The sequence below is a fragment of the Castor canadensis genome, chromosome 6 (genome assembly GCF_047511655.1).
Source record: "Castor canadensis chromosome 6, mCasCan1.hap1v2, whole genome shotgun sequence".
Classification (NCBI taxonomy): Eukaryota; Metazoa; Chordata; class Mammalia; order Rodentia; family Castoridae; genus Castor; species Castor canadensis.
The window spans coordinates 40,983,598-41,000,704 of NC_133391.1; the positions used below are offsets into that span (position 1 = coordinate 40,983,598).

Consider the following 17,107-nt stretch of genomic DNA (forward strand, 5'->3'; position numbering starts at 1 on the left):
TTTTGCTCAGGTTTGGAAACTGTAAAATAAAAGGAAGACAACTTTAAATGGACCCTTAAGAACCTTTTAGAGCTGGGTGCTGGTGACTCACGCCTGTAATCCTAGCTACTCAGGAGGCAGAGATCAGGAGGATCACAGTTCAAAGCCAGCCTGGGCAAACAGTTCTTGAGACCCTATCTTGAAAAACTCTATCACAAAAAAGGGCTGGTGGAGTTGGTTCAAGGTAAAGGCCCTGAATTCAAGCTCCAGTTCCATAAAATAAATAAATAAATAAACAAACAAATAAATAAGACTATTATAACATTTTAACTTATTTAACTTTCTATGGTCAATCATGGTATTTAATAAATTAAGGTGGCCACAGAATATTTAAGACTCAATATTACTAATGGACTTGCCCCAAAATGTTGAGGTAAAAACAAAAAACTGACCCAGAATTGCTTTAAAAAAAAATAATAAACAAAAGTCAGTGTGTATTAGAAGTATGCAGTATTTTCCCAATCAACATGTAATTTGATATCTGCCTCAGACAAAAGCAAAATAGCAATCACTAGCTACTTCATTGTTTATATGTCCTAAGATCCAAAAATTCTCAAAGAAGGCACAATCTAGAGAACTATATTCCCTCAGAAAATGACAGAAAATAATCAATTGCCCATTTAAAGTTCAAATAGGACAGGGAAAATAATGAATGGATGAGAAGTAAGCAATGTGATGGAAACTCTACTTAACTACCTAATTACGAAACAGCCACTCCAGCTTCCACTGAAATATTCATGGTCCCTACCCAGAACCCAGCTAAGTAAATATGGCTACTGAGCTGCATTTTATAGGGGTGTTAGTAAACGTACAACAGCCACTCGCTATAGAACAGACCCAGTCAGCAGTACAGAAGTTCACAGCTTCAGCAAAGTTGTAGCCTTGGTTAAATCCAGAGTGATAGGCACGAGGAAATGTCACAACAAACTCTCCAGCACACTGATTGGTCCTGTACACCTAAACACAAAGTGGGAACAAAGATACAAAACCAAAAACAAAACAAAAAGAGGGAGACAGATGTGATCAGTTAGATAGTTTCAATAGCATTTTCTAAAACGTAGCTAGAATTCTATCTCCCTAAAATAGTCACCGATGTTACTCTCACTAAGCTATTAGTTTCCTAATTTGATAGAATTTTCACAATTAAGAGAAATTTTTTTGTTCCTTTGATGTAAATAGTGGTAAAGGATGGAATTTCCTACAATCTTTGTATTTTTGGAAACTCAATTAGCTAATACATCATATGAAATATCCCTAAAAGCAGTTTTCCTGAATTTTACTTTTTTTGTAACATTATGCATCTTGAAAAGCCATAAATTCTAGTACAAATTCACTCTTTAAAGACAAAAGTAACACTAAGAAAGTTACTCTACTTTTTCATTAAAGTTATGAGGAGCCAGTCATAGTGGCCCAACACACCTAGCACTCAGGAGGTAGAGACAGGAGGATCTCAAGTTCAAGGCCAGCCTGGGCTGTGTAGTGAGACCTCATCTCAAAAACAGATCAAGGGCTGGAGATGTAGCACAGTGATACAGCACTTGTCTAGCATACACAGGCCCTGGGTTCAATCCACAGCACCTCCAAAAAAAAAAGTTATGATAAATATTTTATTACAAGTAGCAAATGTATTAAATTTATACTTTATCAGGTTCTAGTAGTTTAAATTTGAGAACCATTTTTTAAACTAAGTTGAAAGGAGAAAAGGTATTCATAGTATTTTTTGCTTTATTATCTCATGTATTAAAAGCTGAAATATTTACATACAAACAAATAAGAATAAAAATTAGCCATAAGAAGGATAGAGGCATGGTTCAAGTGATAGTGTGCTTGCCTCGCAAGCACAAGGCCCTAAACTGAAACACCAGTACAGCCCCCCAAAAAAGTATTTGGAGCTGGGAGCTTGGTCCAAGTGATAGAATACTTGCCTACCAAGTGTGAGGCCTTAAGTTCAAAACAACAACAAAAAATCAGTTATTACTATTTTTTGTTAAATACAGGGATAATAAAAGACTATGAGATTTTTGTTCAAAACAGGATATAATGGCTTACTGAAAACAAGGCTTTAAGGATGACATGACCTTTCACTTCCAGTTACAAAACAAAGCATATGTTGTGTTTCTACCTAATGAAGAGCTAAAACAACTTTAAAAATGCTGAAGAGAGACACAAAAAGACTCACAGGCACACCATGCTCCATTAACACATTGGGGTTCATGATGGTGACTAGCTGATGTAGGAGATCAGGCTGGGACTCAAATAACTCAGGGGCCAACTCCCTCATCACCTCCTCCAGTTGTTCTGCAGCATGAGATGGCACACCATACCAAGTCTTTGGCTCACCCCTAGCAAAAGAAATAATTTTTTAGCTATGTAGAACATAGTACCAATGAAAGCAGCGTTTGTGAGTCAATGCCATTAAATCATAATTAACTATGTCATAGTCCATGGCCATAGATTATACATCTGAATCCTGGCAAGCATCTCATAAATTTGTGCTACTATTCATAACAGGAGGTATGGCAAGAGAATATGGAGAGGTATATACACACATCCCTATTAGGAAACTTAAAAAGTACATGAACACTTCAAGGGGGATCAGAAACACTATCTTCAAACTGAAAAAAAAAAAAAACACTAAAGGCAAAGTAAACATTATTCCAAAGATACTGACTGACACACTGCCTTGATGCACACAATACATTGGACATTCCAATTATCCCCAGGATAATCAATGTAAAAAGTCAATATCTCCAGAATACTTATGAATGACTTCACTGAGTTCAATTTTACTATCCAAGGAAGTAAGTCAAGACTAGAAATTATTGAAACCGTGAATATAGTTCTTTACAAACCTTAAGGACCAAACACATGGTATCATTAGTCTACCAGATTTTAGTTACCTAGAGTTCCTTTAGAATACTAAATGCTTATACTACTGGGAAGGTTTAATTAGACAAGCTGTTTGTTTATAAAATAGCTGTATCTCCTAATTCTCACACAATTCACAAAATTCTAGACCAGTGCTGTTCCCATAGAATTTACTGTGTTTGTGTTAGAAAATACAATGGCCCGTAGTCATGAAACTGTAGAGCACTTGAAATGTGGCTAGTGCAATTGAGGCAGTAAATTTTTAATTTTACTTACTTTTAACTAATCTAAGTAGCCACATATGGTTAGAAGCACAGTAAGGAAACAAAGCAAGAAAATCATTAGCTTTCCACTGTGTATTATGTGATCTAAATAGCATCTTCTAAATGAAGACAAAAATATCATCTAGTTAAGATATCATAACACTGGGTAAGGAACTGGCTAAGTAAATAAAAGCTGTGAGATATAAAAAATTCAACAAACGAATTTAATGACTGCACAAATAACTTGGGCATTTTTAGGGAAAAAGTTACTAAAAAGAAAAACATTTTAAATTTCAACACTGAAGATTAGTCAGATCTTTAAATTATATAAACTTTAAACATCCTATTTTATATGTCAAGATATATCAAAATTGGGCTGGGGATACAGCTTAGAGATACAGTATCTACTTAGCATGCATAAGGTCCTTTATTCAATCCCTAACACACACACACACTTACACACCCTCCCCCACACACCCCTACACACAATCACATACATCAAACCGGTATCTGGGTTCTGCTATTCACACAAACTTTAAAAGGGCAAGTATCCTGAGACACCCACCTTCTGTTTGTTTTTGTTGTTTGTTTGTTTGGCAGTACTGGGGTTTGAACTCAAGGCCTTATGCTTGCTGGGCAAGCACTCTTACCACTTGAGCCACTCCACCAGCACCCACCTTCTGCTCCCCATATACTATCCTACTTTTGGGTAGTAAATAATTTTGAAGTCAGTTCTCCCTGGTATATCTTCTAACATTATTACATTTTCAAAAAAGATCAGAAATGAGCCATAGCTCTGTGGTAGAGCATGTACTCAGCATGTACCAAAAAAAATAAATAAAATAAAGCCTCTAAGTACAATGCTATATGGAGAAATGTACATACCAGTGCAAGTAGTTAATGGAATAACTCCAGTGATCTTCAATGTGCCAGCAAAAAGAAGAGAAACACATCCCCACATACAGCCATGGCACCTTCATACCAGAAATGTCCACATTAATATGTGCAAGAACAGATTGCTCCAGAACAGGCATGTTATTCAGATTCCAACCAGAAAGTGCATATTCCTATAAAAGAAAAAAAGTTAAATGGAAGATCAGAGATGACAAGTGCTCAACAAAAATCTCAAGAGAATCTCCTTGAAAAGACAAATATTTTATAGTATTTACCACAATCTAGTCCACATAAATTGTGCTCATTGTATCCAATATCTATAGCTCATTAACTAAATGTTTAATCATTTTTCTAGGTTCTATTTAGCTTTTCCTTTATTTCAGTTACCTTTCATTTACTCTTAAACACATGATCAAAGCTTCTAGTAAAATGATGAGACACTTTTAACAGGTCACTAAAATATTTCTACTTTATCTCCAGCAGCATAACTTCCCAAAACGTTGATTACTATATCTATAGCACAGTGCTTAAAGAACCATAATCCTGAATTTACAGCAACACTGAAGGTATGATGCAGAAAATCAACACTACCACCCCTCACTAGGAATACATCTATAAATACCAAATGAATTAGAACAGTAACAAACAGGGGTGGCAGAGTGGCTCAAGTGGTAGAGCACCTGCCTAGCAAGTGTGAGGCCCTGAGTTCAAACCCCAGTACTACAAAAACAAAACAAAAATAAAAACACTAACAAAGAAACTTGTTTCATAGCTGGACTTGAAAGAAAAAGGAATTCTCAATTTCTAGAAACAGAGATCAAGCCAGAATAAAAAAAGGAAGCTATCATCAGAATTTTCACAGGGTTTCTTACTGGACATCTCTGAAGCAATATGAGGTATAGTTTTGAAGTGCTTATCACCCTTATGCAAAGCAGTACTTAAAGTGGAGATCAGAGATCCATGAAGTCAAACTATTTTCATAGTCATTCTAAGATACTGTTTGCCTTTCTCACTTTCTTTGTAGCAGTATAGTGTGATTTTCCAGAAGAAACATGGTATGTGACAGCAAAACAGACTGACTGCAGAGGAAGAAATATGAACCAACCACTTCCTATAAGAACGTGGAAAGGTGCTACCTAAATCTGGGTGCCAGGTACTGAGGGAGGTTCATTATTATGTTTAGAAGTTTCTATAAAATGAGAAAATTTTAAACCCTCAAAAGTAAGTTAGGAGGGCAAGTAGCCAATGCCAAAGCTAAGGAGAGAATTTATGATCTAGAAGACAGATTTGAAGAAATTATCCATAAACCAGCGTAAGAATATAGAACCTTTATTGTCACACAAAACAGAATAAGAAAGTCCAACATAGATAGGTTTAACTAGGAATTCAAACAGGAATAAGAGTAAGAGGAATGAAAAGGAGATGGAGATAGAAAAGGAGAAGAAGAGAAATAACCAAGACATACAACTCACACTCAATAGGCTAAAAGAAAAATAAAGGATTTCAGTAGATATTATTCAATGTACTTTTTTGGGTGACTGGACAGCTGGTTGGTTGAAAAAATAATCTAGCTGAAGTGATAACTATACCCAAAAAAGTTTTAACACTAGGCAATATACAGTAAATTTAAATACAGATAAAAGAATAAATTATGTAAGCTCTTTTGGATTTGGATTATAGGAAGACACCACGGAAAAGGAAGAAAGAGTTGAGCTTTGAAGGATATATATGATTTCAATAGGGGCTGGAGGCATAGTTTAGTGGCACAGCACATGCTTAGCCCTGGGTTCAATCCCCAGCAGTCCCAAAAAATAGTCAAGAAACATTCTAGACGAACTATAGGAATATAAAAGGTAAATTACAAACAGAAAGAATATTCAAGTCTAGCAGGTAAAAAGACAGAATGGAAGAGTCACAAATATAGGAAATAAGAGTAAAAAGAAAGATTGCATATTCAATATTAAGGTTTGGACTAAGAAGCTTAGAATTTATCTGATATTCAAACAGTATTTTTTAAAAATAAAACAATATGGCAAAAGTATCTTTAAATGTTTTTTAAGCTTTTGATCATGGGACATTTCAAACAGAAATAAGAGGGATTGTCTGAGTGGCTCAAACAGAAACAAGAGTACACAGAATTATATAATAAATTCCCACTCACCCATCAATCTTAAAATTTTAAATGAAAACGGTATCCAAGGAGAGGGTGCCAAGAGAAGTACTATGCAAGTCAAGCATAGTGGTACACGCCTATAATCCCAGCTACTCAGGAGGCAGAAAAGGAGGATGATTCCAGGCCAGCCCAAGCAAAAGTTCATGAGACCTTATCTCAAAAACAAGCCAGGCATGATGGAGCATGCCTGTGGTACCAAGTACTTGGGAAGCAGAGGTAGGACGATCGTAGTTCAAAGACCAGCCCAGGCAAAGTTTTTGTGACACTCTATCTGAAAAACAAACTAAAAGCGACTAGGGGCATAGTTCAAGTGGCAGAATGCTTGCCTAGCAAGCACAAGACCCCAAACTCAATCCTCAATGCCACAAGCAAACAAAAAGAAGTAGTATACAGAAAAAACAGCTAAGACTGCTATCTTTTGAAAGGCCTGCTTAAACTTTGGCCTTTGGCTGATATCTAGAAACCTCAAGGGTAAACAGTTCCCTGCACTAATACAGAACTTTTCCTAAATGAGAAAAGGGAGCTACAGTGCCCAGACTAATTGGACCATGTGGTTTACACTGGTCACTACCTTCCTTTCTCAGAATCTGGAATGTTTTATGTATTTGGCAAAGGGTACTCATGTCACTAGCTCCTAATAAAAATCCTGGCTGGAGGCTGAGGGGGTAGATCAAGTGATAGAGCACTTGCCTGTCATGAGTGAGGCCAGGGCTCAATCTCCTGTACAACACACACACTCGTGCTCACAAACACACAAAAAACCCTGGGCACAGGGTCTCTAATGAGCTTTCCTGGCAGATACTCCACATGTGTTGCCATTATTTTGATAATGGAGTAATAAAGTGCATTCTTTTAGTAGGAGATAAAATTTAAGTTACAACCAACTATAGAGGAAAGAAAAGTGGCAAGGAGCTGGGGACTGATGGCTCATGCTGTAATCCTAGCTACCTGAGAGGCTGACATCAGGGAGATCATAATTTGAGGCCAGCCCAGGCAAATAGCTCGCAAGACCCAATCTCCAAAATAGCCAGCACAAAATGGACGGGAGGTGAGGCTCAAGTGGTAGAATGCCTGCTTTGCAAATCCTAGTCCACCCAAAAAAGAAAAAGAAAAAGGTGGTCACAACCAAGGCAAGGAGAAATGAATGAATGAATGATCATCTCAACTCAGCTTTACACATCTTTATGGTACAAGAACTTCACAAGTATGTTGGTTTAAAGGAATACCTGGAAAGTCTACCTGCCCACCTGTTGAAGGAAACTTATTTTAGGACCTATCAAAAAATTTTAAGTGGTTTTTTTCTTTTTTTTTTTTTTAAGTGTAAATCACTTTCATTTTTTGAGATAGAGTGTTGCTATGGTGCCCAGGCTGGATTCAACTCCTAGGCACAAGTAATCTTCCCACCACAGCTGCCTAAATAGCTGGGACTACAGGCACGTACCACTGTGCCCAGTTACATAAACAACTTTCTAGAATTTAAAAGAGAAAGAGCTAGGAAAAAATTTTAAACTGGAGTTAAAGTTTTAACACTAATTTAGTGTTTATTTTTTGTGGTTTTTTTTTTTTTTTTTAGTACTGGGGTTTGAACTCAGAGCCTTGTGCTTGCTAAGCAGCCATTCTACTGCTTGAGCCATGCATCCATCCCCTAAATAATTTTTGAAGATATTTTAAATTCATTCTTTTTAAAACTTAACATGTTTATTATTTTAAATTGACATGGTCCCTTAAGATCACAGAAAGGTAGTTTTCTACGCAAAGTCTAAATCAGCTTGGGAATTAAGGAGAAATTTAGATAATATTATCTGTACCTCTTCTTCTGGCAACATCTTTCTCCGACCGTCCTTTACAGGAAATCCACTTCCAAAGTCTTTTGAGGAGATATCTGCTCCATACTCTACGATGACATCTTCTTCAATGCTGCTCACCAGCCTCCAGAACTCCTTTTCTACTAGCTCTGTGGGAACCATCTGCACAGGAGAAAAAAATTGAGACATTATTAATCCACTACAACATAATACTCAAGATGAAATTTTTAAAAAATCTTCACATTCCCCAGCAAAGTGACTGGGATACTAACTTTTCCCACTGAGAATAGGAAAAAGCTAAAGATAAGTTGAATATTCAGAAAAAACATAATGAATGTGAACTGCCTTTTTCTGAAAGAATATGCTCTCTACTTAGGACAAAGATGAACAAAGGTCTGGTGGCATGGCTCAAGTGGTAGAGTGCCCACCTAGCAAGCATAAGGCCCTGAGTTCAAGCCCCAGTACCACCAAAAAAAAGACGAAAAAGCACATCAAAGATGAATAGGAAGTGAAAACAGCAAGACTGAATCTTAACAGCATTTGCAAAAATTTTTGGTAGGACCTTAAAAAGCCCAAGATCCCCTAGGGAAAAAACAAAGCCCATATCACAAGTAATCAAATGAAAGCAGCAACAGCCAAATTAATACATCATGCTTTTCTATAATGGATTACTCACAGAAGGCTAATAAAAAACAATTCAAATATCAAAATAGATAAAGGAAATGGAGATAGATGTCAGGCCCCTAATTTTAAGATTTTTTTGTCTTTTGCATGCTGTCCCTGTTTTCTACAAAATATTAAAAGTAAAAAACAAACCAGAAAGCTTTATTTACACTCAGATAAATCGCTGAACCGCTTCAAATAGACCTAAAAGACAATTACTCACATGGACTGGCATATTGAAATAATCAGACTTAAAATTATCTGCCATCTCTCCAAAGCTCTGAAGTGTATACTCTCGTACAGCTTGTTCAAATCCAAAGGCTTCTCGAGGTTTGTTACATTCCTGGAAAGAAAAAGATATCTAAAATTAACTCACTGAAATTACACTAATAAAAGCATTAAACTCTAGATAATGAGGGGCAGGGGCTGTAGTTCAGTGGTAGAACACTTGTTTAGCATGCATGAGGCCCCTGAGTTCAATCCCCAGCACTGAAAAAAACAAACAAAAAAACCAAATAAATAAAGTTCTTGGGTATTACTTTCTTTGTCACTTCCCTGGGTGAAACAAATCAACCCTACACAGCAACCCTAATTGCAACATGGTATCAGGAAAGTCCTAAATGTTCTAAAACCTCAACTGCATTTTTGGTGTTCCAGTAGAAAGGTGGTAATGAGAAAGATTTTAGACTCTGGAACTGGCCTTATGCTCTGCCACCAAGACAAGCCCCTGGAGGATTACTAACTTGGAATCAAGTCCAGAGATACTGATCATTCCTAGCATGTAGTGTATCTGGCCATGGAGAAAATAAACACTCACGGAGGAAAGAAAAGTTGCAGTTTATGGGATACATACTAGATTGTGAGGGTATCTGCTTATGAGAATGGTCTGTTTACAACCACTCCAATCGCCATGACCAATGTTTAACACAAACATTTAGATTAGATCTGCCTCTAAATCTTTTAACCTTATGAAAAGCAAGAAATAAACAACAATTCAAAGACCATAAAAGACCTCTGAATGCACTGAGATGTACCCACTCAATTCCTTCCTTTCAGTGCCTATCATGGCATGTGTTAAAATAAGCAAATAGACATTTTATAGCAGCATCATCTTTCCATAAGAAAAACTCAGGTCAGATGTGGTGGGGTACACCTAGCGCTAGGGAAACTGAGGCAGTAGGATCATGAATTTGAGGCCCGCCTGGGCTATACAGCAAGATCCTTTCTCAAAAAAAAAAAAAAAATCAGTACAATCAAGTCAAAATGTGAAGAAACCAAAAGATATCACCAGTTCACTTAACAGCATGAAGAATGGGTGTATAAATCCCAAATTCTAGTGCTTTACGCCTCATTTTTATTTCATATATATATATATATATATATATATATATATATATTTCATATACATATATACTTCATATACATATTTCATATATATATTGCATATACGTATATATTTCATTTTTTTTTTTTAAGCCAAAAAAAACCCGGACTGCTCAAGTGGCTCAAATGGCAGCACGCTTGCCTAGGAAGTGTGATGCCCTGAGTTCAAACCCCAGTACCAAAAACAACAACAAAAAAGGCTTATCGCTTTTCTTCACTTTTATTCCAGCAATATGAATATTCTGAGAAGTCTCATTCAACTGAAGCAGTAAGAATAATTATGTAGCCAGTAATTGGTGAAAAAAAAAAAAAAAAAACTCTGAAGACAAGCAGTCACAATATAGTTGTTACATTTCCATTCAATATGAACTCTGTTTAAAATCCTGGACATTTTCAACACAAAAGAACAAAGCAAGAGGAGACAAGCTTTGGGGAATGGGTTTCTGTGTACATGTACTTGCATGCATTAGTGTTTTCAGTTAAAAAAAGAATTCCTAAAAGTTAGGCTTCTACCTCAGCAACACACTTAGGACACCTCCAGTCTCCTTTGGGCACATCAGGCAGTGGTGGAATCAGACAAAATGTATGATAGCTGTCATCACATCCATCACACAAAAGCAATTTATCCTCATTGTTTCCCCGACCACAAAACATACAGACGTAAAGATCAACCTGTTAAATAAATAAACAAAAATAGAAGTCCACTTTCCATAATAAATATTAAATTTTTACCACAAATTCATTTTTAAAAATAAATGTAACTTAAATCCTGGAAATCTATTTCAAACAATCATACTTCAACTTTTCATAAAACTCCCCAAAATTTCCATCTACAACTTTTATAAGCAAATTAATAAAAGTATATCAAGTTGTTAGAAGAGTCTACAAGTCCAGAGTATGCAAAAATCAATTTGTATTTTAAAAGTGTCATTACTCCTCCACATAGATACTCTTTGGTAAAGAATAAATACTGAGAACTCCCTATAACATTCTTCACCTCACCCTGACACCTACCAGGGCTTGGATCCAGAATCCCCCTGCCCAGCCCCATGGACACCAAAATCCACAGATGTTCAAGTCCTTTGCACAAAATGGCTTAGTATCTGCAATTATCTATACACAGCCTCTCGTACACTCTTAACGCATCTCCAGGTTATCCATATACCTAATCCATGTAAATGCAACATGGCTGTTACACTGTTAGACTGTATAGGAAATAAGATCAGAAAAAAGGTCTGTACTGTTCAGCACAGACACAGTATTTTAAAAAATTATATTCAATCTATACTTGGTTGAACCCAAAGATGTGGAACCTGAGGATACAGAAGGCTGTCTGTACACAGATTCATATTTACTCTCGCTTAGTCACCCACAAGGTTATGTGACTTAGGGTAAACAGTCTACATACATGAGACAAAGCAAGGTCAACACTACTTAAACCAAAGCTGCAACTTTAGACTGACCACCAAGTCTTCTAACCCAATGACCTAATTAAACAGCATACCAAGACAGATCAAGATAAAAAGAGCAAAACTAAAATTAAAATAAATCCTTTCCCTCCTGACAAATCCCAAAGCACTTACAAAGTTAACAGAGAGAGTTCCTTTCCGTTGTCTCATTTGCATGTTAAATGCGTCTGACCTGTTGGTAACTTTTCGTCTTCGGGTGACCTCATCTTGAAATAAAAAGTTATATGATAATAATAAAAAACTAATGTTGAGAGCTTACTATGGACCAGACACTATTTTAAATTATTTAAATTATTTAAAGTTTCACAGCACTATGAGGTAGATATATTACCATCTCTAGTTGAAGATAAAGAACCTAAAATATAGAGAAGGCACATAACTTGCTCAAAATCACACAGCCAGTCAGTGGCAGATTTGGGATTCTAATCCAGACAACAGGTTGCCAAGAGCTCAACCTTTAATGCTATACTGCCTGCATGTAGTACTTAGTGCACATGGCCTACACATATGACTTACAAGGACCCTTGCATTAGTCAGGGATTAATTTTTAAGATCATTACCAAATGAAATAATGAACTTTGAAGGTCACTGCCAGGCAATACAATAATTACAAGCATAACAAAGATGAAGTACTTAATTCTTAAAAAGGACAATGAAAAGCATTAAATATGTTAGTATTTAGTAAATTTTTTACATTAAATGTTTAGAAGGTGAACTGTAGAGGTGGATCCTCTACAGTTCAGTCCACAAACTAAATTACATGATTTAACTATTCATATTGTAAATGCATAAGATATATAACTATAGTATCTCATTAAATTCTTATAAATGTAAGTCAAGCCAGGCACTGGTGGTTCACACCTGTAAGTCTTAGCTACTAGGGAGACTGAGATTGGGAGGATAGAGGTTCAAAGCCAGCCCCGGCAAAAAGTTATCGAGACCCCATCTCCAAAATAACCAGAGCAAATTGGGCTGGAGGTATGGCTCAAGCGGCAGAGTACCTGCTTTGCAAGTGCAAAGCCCTGAATTCAAACTGCAGTCCCAATTAAAAAAAAAAAAAAAAAAAAAGATGTAAATGAAAACATGTCCAGCCTACTCTTTTTTAGAATAAGTTTTAAAACTGACACGTTAGGAAGAATAGTGGAACTTGATTTTTTAAATTATCAATTCTACTCATAAAAGTTTCTAATATACAAAGCTGAAGAGAACTAGGCTTTCTGAAGAAAATAAGAGTTTATTTAAATGGTGTAAAATATTAAGGGAAATTATTAGAAAAATAAATATTATGGTTAGAATTTAAAAGTTCTAATCTCTTTCCAATATGTTTTCATACTAAATGCTTGAGAATCCTCTATTTCCCTTTTAATTTAAAAGTTATAAGCCACAGATCACTAGGTGAAAACCAATAATTTCACCATTATTGGTGAAACAAACTAGCCTTTAAAAACTGCAATGGATTTATGATGCATATTAAAAATGGAGAAGGAAAATTCTCTCTTCTAAAGTCATAAAAATTAAAAAATTATTGCTCCTCACACCTTAAATTCAAGATATTTGCTGGGGAAAAAAGGCCATTTTCCTAGAAACCATATTTTAAATTCCCCACACAGATTGAAATTCAAGTATCATTTGAATCTTTTACAACCACATCACTGCACTTCATTTCCGTTCAAGACTAGTAACAGATTTTACCTTCTTTATCTTTTGCTCCCATTGCCAGGCCCACAACCTTAGGTCCAGCCCCAAAAATCTGAAGTTTCTTCAGTTCTGTGTTTCTATTCGCTTCTCCAGAGTCTGACTAAAAAATAATAAACAAAAATTACAATACCATAATTATCCTAATAATTTTTCTTTAAGCAATAGGGTCTCACTATGTGACCTAGGCTGACCTCAAACTTCTGGGCTTAAGCAATCATCCTGCTTCTGCTCCCAAGTAGCTGGGACTACAGGTGCATGCCATCATATCTACTCATGCATTTACTTTATTACTCAATACAAGTTTTAGAAGCCTCCTCAAAATGATGTAAAAAAATATCACTTCTCTCTAAATCCACTCACTGCCTCATTTTAAATAGTCACCAAATTCCCATGCAATAATAAGATTCCTTTCTACAAATTAAAATTCATCTACATTTCATAAAAGCATAGTTGTCAATGTGGGTCTGTCTGAAGACAGACACTCCTGGTTATTAGGCCACAGAAATTCCCACTTGTAATTTGTTAGAGGATACCTGTCTTTGATTAGAGGGTAGTATGTCCATCTCAGGGGATAAATCATAACTGTCCTAAGACAATCATGCTACTCTCATTTCTCTTTGCTGGTGATGACCTAACTGGGTGTAGGAATATGATCAGTTTTAGCCAATAGCATAAAGTTTAACGGAAGCCTCTGAGAAAGATTTTTCTTTTTCTTTCTTTTTTGTAATACGAGATTGAACTCAGGGCCTACCATATGAACTATGCCCTTAACCGTAGATTATTTAATCTTCTAATGAAAAGGAAAGCTCCTGCTGGCATAGGGCATGCCTATAGTGTCAGCATTCCAAAAGTAGAGGCACTGTGAGACTAGCCTAGGCTATATAGCAGAGACCCTCTCTCACTCAAAAAAGAAAAAGAAAGCAAAGCTCCTCAAACAGTAAATTCTTTTGCCCCTAACTCCTTCCTAGCAAACTCAGTCTGCTAAAAACACAGTACTGGCCCATACAGTAGTTGCACAACAATTAGGTGGGAACTTATCACTCATACACTAAAGAAAGCAAGGGAGACAGCTGGGCTTGGTGATAAATGTCTATAATCCCAGCTACTCAGGGGAAAAGGAAGCAGGATCAAGGTTTTCATGCTAGCATGAGCAAAGTATCAAGGCCCTATTTCGAAAGCAAACAAACAAAAAAGGGGGGAAGCATGACTGAAGTGGTAGACTGTGGGGGAGGGGGGGTAGACAGACTGAGTGCTTAAAGAAAAAAGTAGATGTGTTCTACTAGTTCTAGAACTACCTCCCTTTAAAAAATCTCATGTTAATCAGGCCAGTGGCTCACGCCTGTAATCCTAGCTACTCGGAAGGGAGAAAGCAGGAGGATCACGGTTCGAAGCCAGCTCAGGCAAATAGTGCCTGAGACCCTATCTAAAAAAAAATCCACCACAAAAAAATGCTGACAGAGTGGCTCAATTTGTAGACCCTGAATTCAAGCCCCAGTAACTGCAAAAAAAAAAAAAAAAAACCCACCTAACACAAAAAAGGGCTGGCAGAGTGGCTCAAGTGGTAGAGTGCTTGCCTAGCAAGAAGAAAAAAAAAAAAAAACCCTGGAGGCAATGATATCCTGGTAGGAACAGCACACTTTTTGCTTAGATCATGATTTCTAAATATTATTCCCCACTAAAATGAACGAGGATTCCTGGGAGAAATGATTTCAGGTGTAAGCAGGGGTAAAAGAATATGAGCTTTTCTATGCCTGAAAACAAATGTTCAAATACTGATGGAGACCTGTTAAAAAGACACACAAACCAACCTGAAGGAGCTTCCAATATCCAAATTTGGAATAATTAGATTATCAAAAAAAGAACAAAAGGCAGTAATGAATTATAAAACACTGCATTAAAATCATTCAATGACCTATACTCGCTTCGGCAGCACATATACTAAAATTGGAACAATACAGAGAAGATTATCATAGCCCCTGTACAAGGATGACACAAAAATTCATTCCATATTTTTGGCTAAAGTGAGGGAATATGTTTACATGAAATAGAACAAAGAAACCTCCTGTGATAGTTTTAAGTGGGGGCAGGGAGGGAGTGACGGGGGAAAGACAAGTGGGGGTAATCTAACCAATGTACAATGTAAACCTATATGGAGTTACCACAATGAATCCTCCCTGTACGATGAACATACCCTAATAAAAAAAATTAATGATCCATAGTGATACTAAAAAATAACAGAAGGGGATGTCACATCTAAGATTTATACATTTTAGCTAGGTATGGTGGTACTTGCCCATAGTCCCACCTACTCAGAAGGCTGAGGCAGAAGGATAACTTGAACCCAAGAACTGGAGGCCACCAGGGTAACATAGTAAGATGCCATCTCAAAAAAAAAAAAAAAAAGTGTATATGTGTGTGTGCTGGTGTGTGTATACCTTTTACTGAATGGAAAAACTTACCTCTATAAAATGTGTGGGAAAAGAAAAGCTCTTCTTCAGGGAAAAATATGCCAACTACAAAAATGTAGAAGGAATGACAAAATGAAATGGAACAAAAAAAATTACCCTGTTTGCAAACACCAAGGCATTAGGTAGAATGTAACAAGAAAAGAGGTTATTCATACTGTGTCAGAGTTTATTCCAATTAGTTTCACCACAAAGTAAGTACTTTACAATGCAGAAATCAGGCTCAAGTTTAGTGTCACCAATAATGAGCTATAATGGCATATGGGCTTCACTGAAATGTACAAAACATTAAAATATCTTTACTTTTTGTGTGTGTGGTGTTGAAGATCAAACCCAGAGGCTTGCACATGCTAGGCAAACACTCTACCACTGAGCTACATCCCTAGCCCAGGTTTAGTATTTCTTGACAGACAAATCCAGCTCTCAAGAAACCTAACACTCTAGGAGAATAAAGCAAATGATGTGAAAGACATAAAAAAGGAAGCAAGACAAGTTTCATAACTTGTTTGAGAGACTACTGGATGGTGCTTGGCATGGTCACCAAGCTAGAATATATTAAAGAAAAAACAAAAAAGGTTGTAATGTAATTATTTTGAAACATACTGAATTTGGCATACCTGTGCTATGGCCAACAAGGAAAACACATATACACACAGGTAAACACAAGATACATGGATGTCAAGACACTTTGGAGCCCTGAATGTATAGACAGGAGATGAAATCACAGGGTAGTTGAGAGAGCTAACAAGAGTGAAAATTGAAAAAAAAATTAATATACAAAATAAAGCACAGAAGAGATAACAAAGATGAATAAGAAATGTTCAAAAGGTAAAGAGGAAAGCCAAAAGAAATGTGTTACAGAACCCAAAGAAAAAAATCAAGTTAATTGAATTTCATGGAGAGGTATCAACAATTAAAGATCAATATGACCTGAGATCTAGTAAGCCACAAAATGAAAAAGGGGTCTCAGAATTTGACAATTAATTACACCTCAAAGTCACTATGTAGCCCAGACTGGCCTTGAACTTGCAATCCTCCTGCCTCTGTCTCTGGAGTTGCTAGAAACTGTAGGCATGTACCACCACATCTAAGCTTCACCATTGATTTTTTAAGGCCATTTTTCTAGTGACAAAAATAATAGCTAATATTTAGTACTTAGTATTTTCTAATTATCATGTATCAGCTCAACGACTATATAAATATTGGTTTATGACTCATTATTTACAATTCTGAAGTTGAAAAAGGTCTGAAAAACCACACTTTAAAAAAATTTACTTGGAGCCCGGGGCTGGTGGCTCACACCTGTAATCCTGGCTGCTCAGGAGGCAGAGATCAAGAGATTGCTGTTCAAAGCCAGCCCAGGCAAATAGTTCAAGAGCTCTTACCT

At 36.4% G+C, this 17,107-nt stretch overlaps 1 protein-coding gene and 1 pseudogene across 3 annotated transcripts in view; one reads left to right on the forward strand and one right to left on the reverse strand.

Moving 5' to 3' along the window:
- Kdm5a (lysine demethylase 5A) overlaps positions 1-17,107 on the reverse strand; it is an 89,574-nt gene that overhangs the window by 55,599 nt on the left and 16,868 nt on the right. For all 3 annotated transcript variants that reach the window (XR_012448917.1, XM_074076324.1, XM_074076325.1), the window contains exons 6-13: positions 13,250-13,355; positions 11,672-11,763; positions 10,602-10,760; positions 8,929-9,048; positions 8,046-8,204; positions 4,056-4,237; positions 2,219-2,381; positions 877-996 (exon numbers count right to left, since the gene is read on the reverse strand). Coding sequence is in view for 2 of the 3 variants with exons in the window: in XM_074076324.1 (XP_073932425.1) it covers positions 877-996; positions 2,219-2,381; positions 4,056-4,237; positions 8,046-8,204; positions 8,929-9,048; positions 10,602-10,760; positions 11,672-11,763; positions 13,250-13,355 (1,101 nt within the window). In the remaining variant the exon portion in view is untranslated. The remainder of the gene's footprint in view (positions 1-876; positions 997-2,218; positions 2,382-4,055; positions 4,238-8,045; positions 8,205-8,928; positions 9,049-10,601; positions 10,761-11,671; positions 11,764-13,249; positions 13,356-17,107) is intronic.
- LOC141424412 (U6 spliceosomal RNA) lies at positions 15,170-15,269 on the forward strand (annotated as a pseudogene).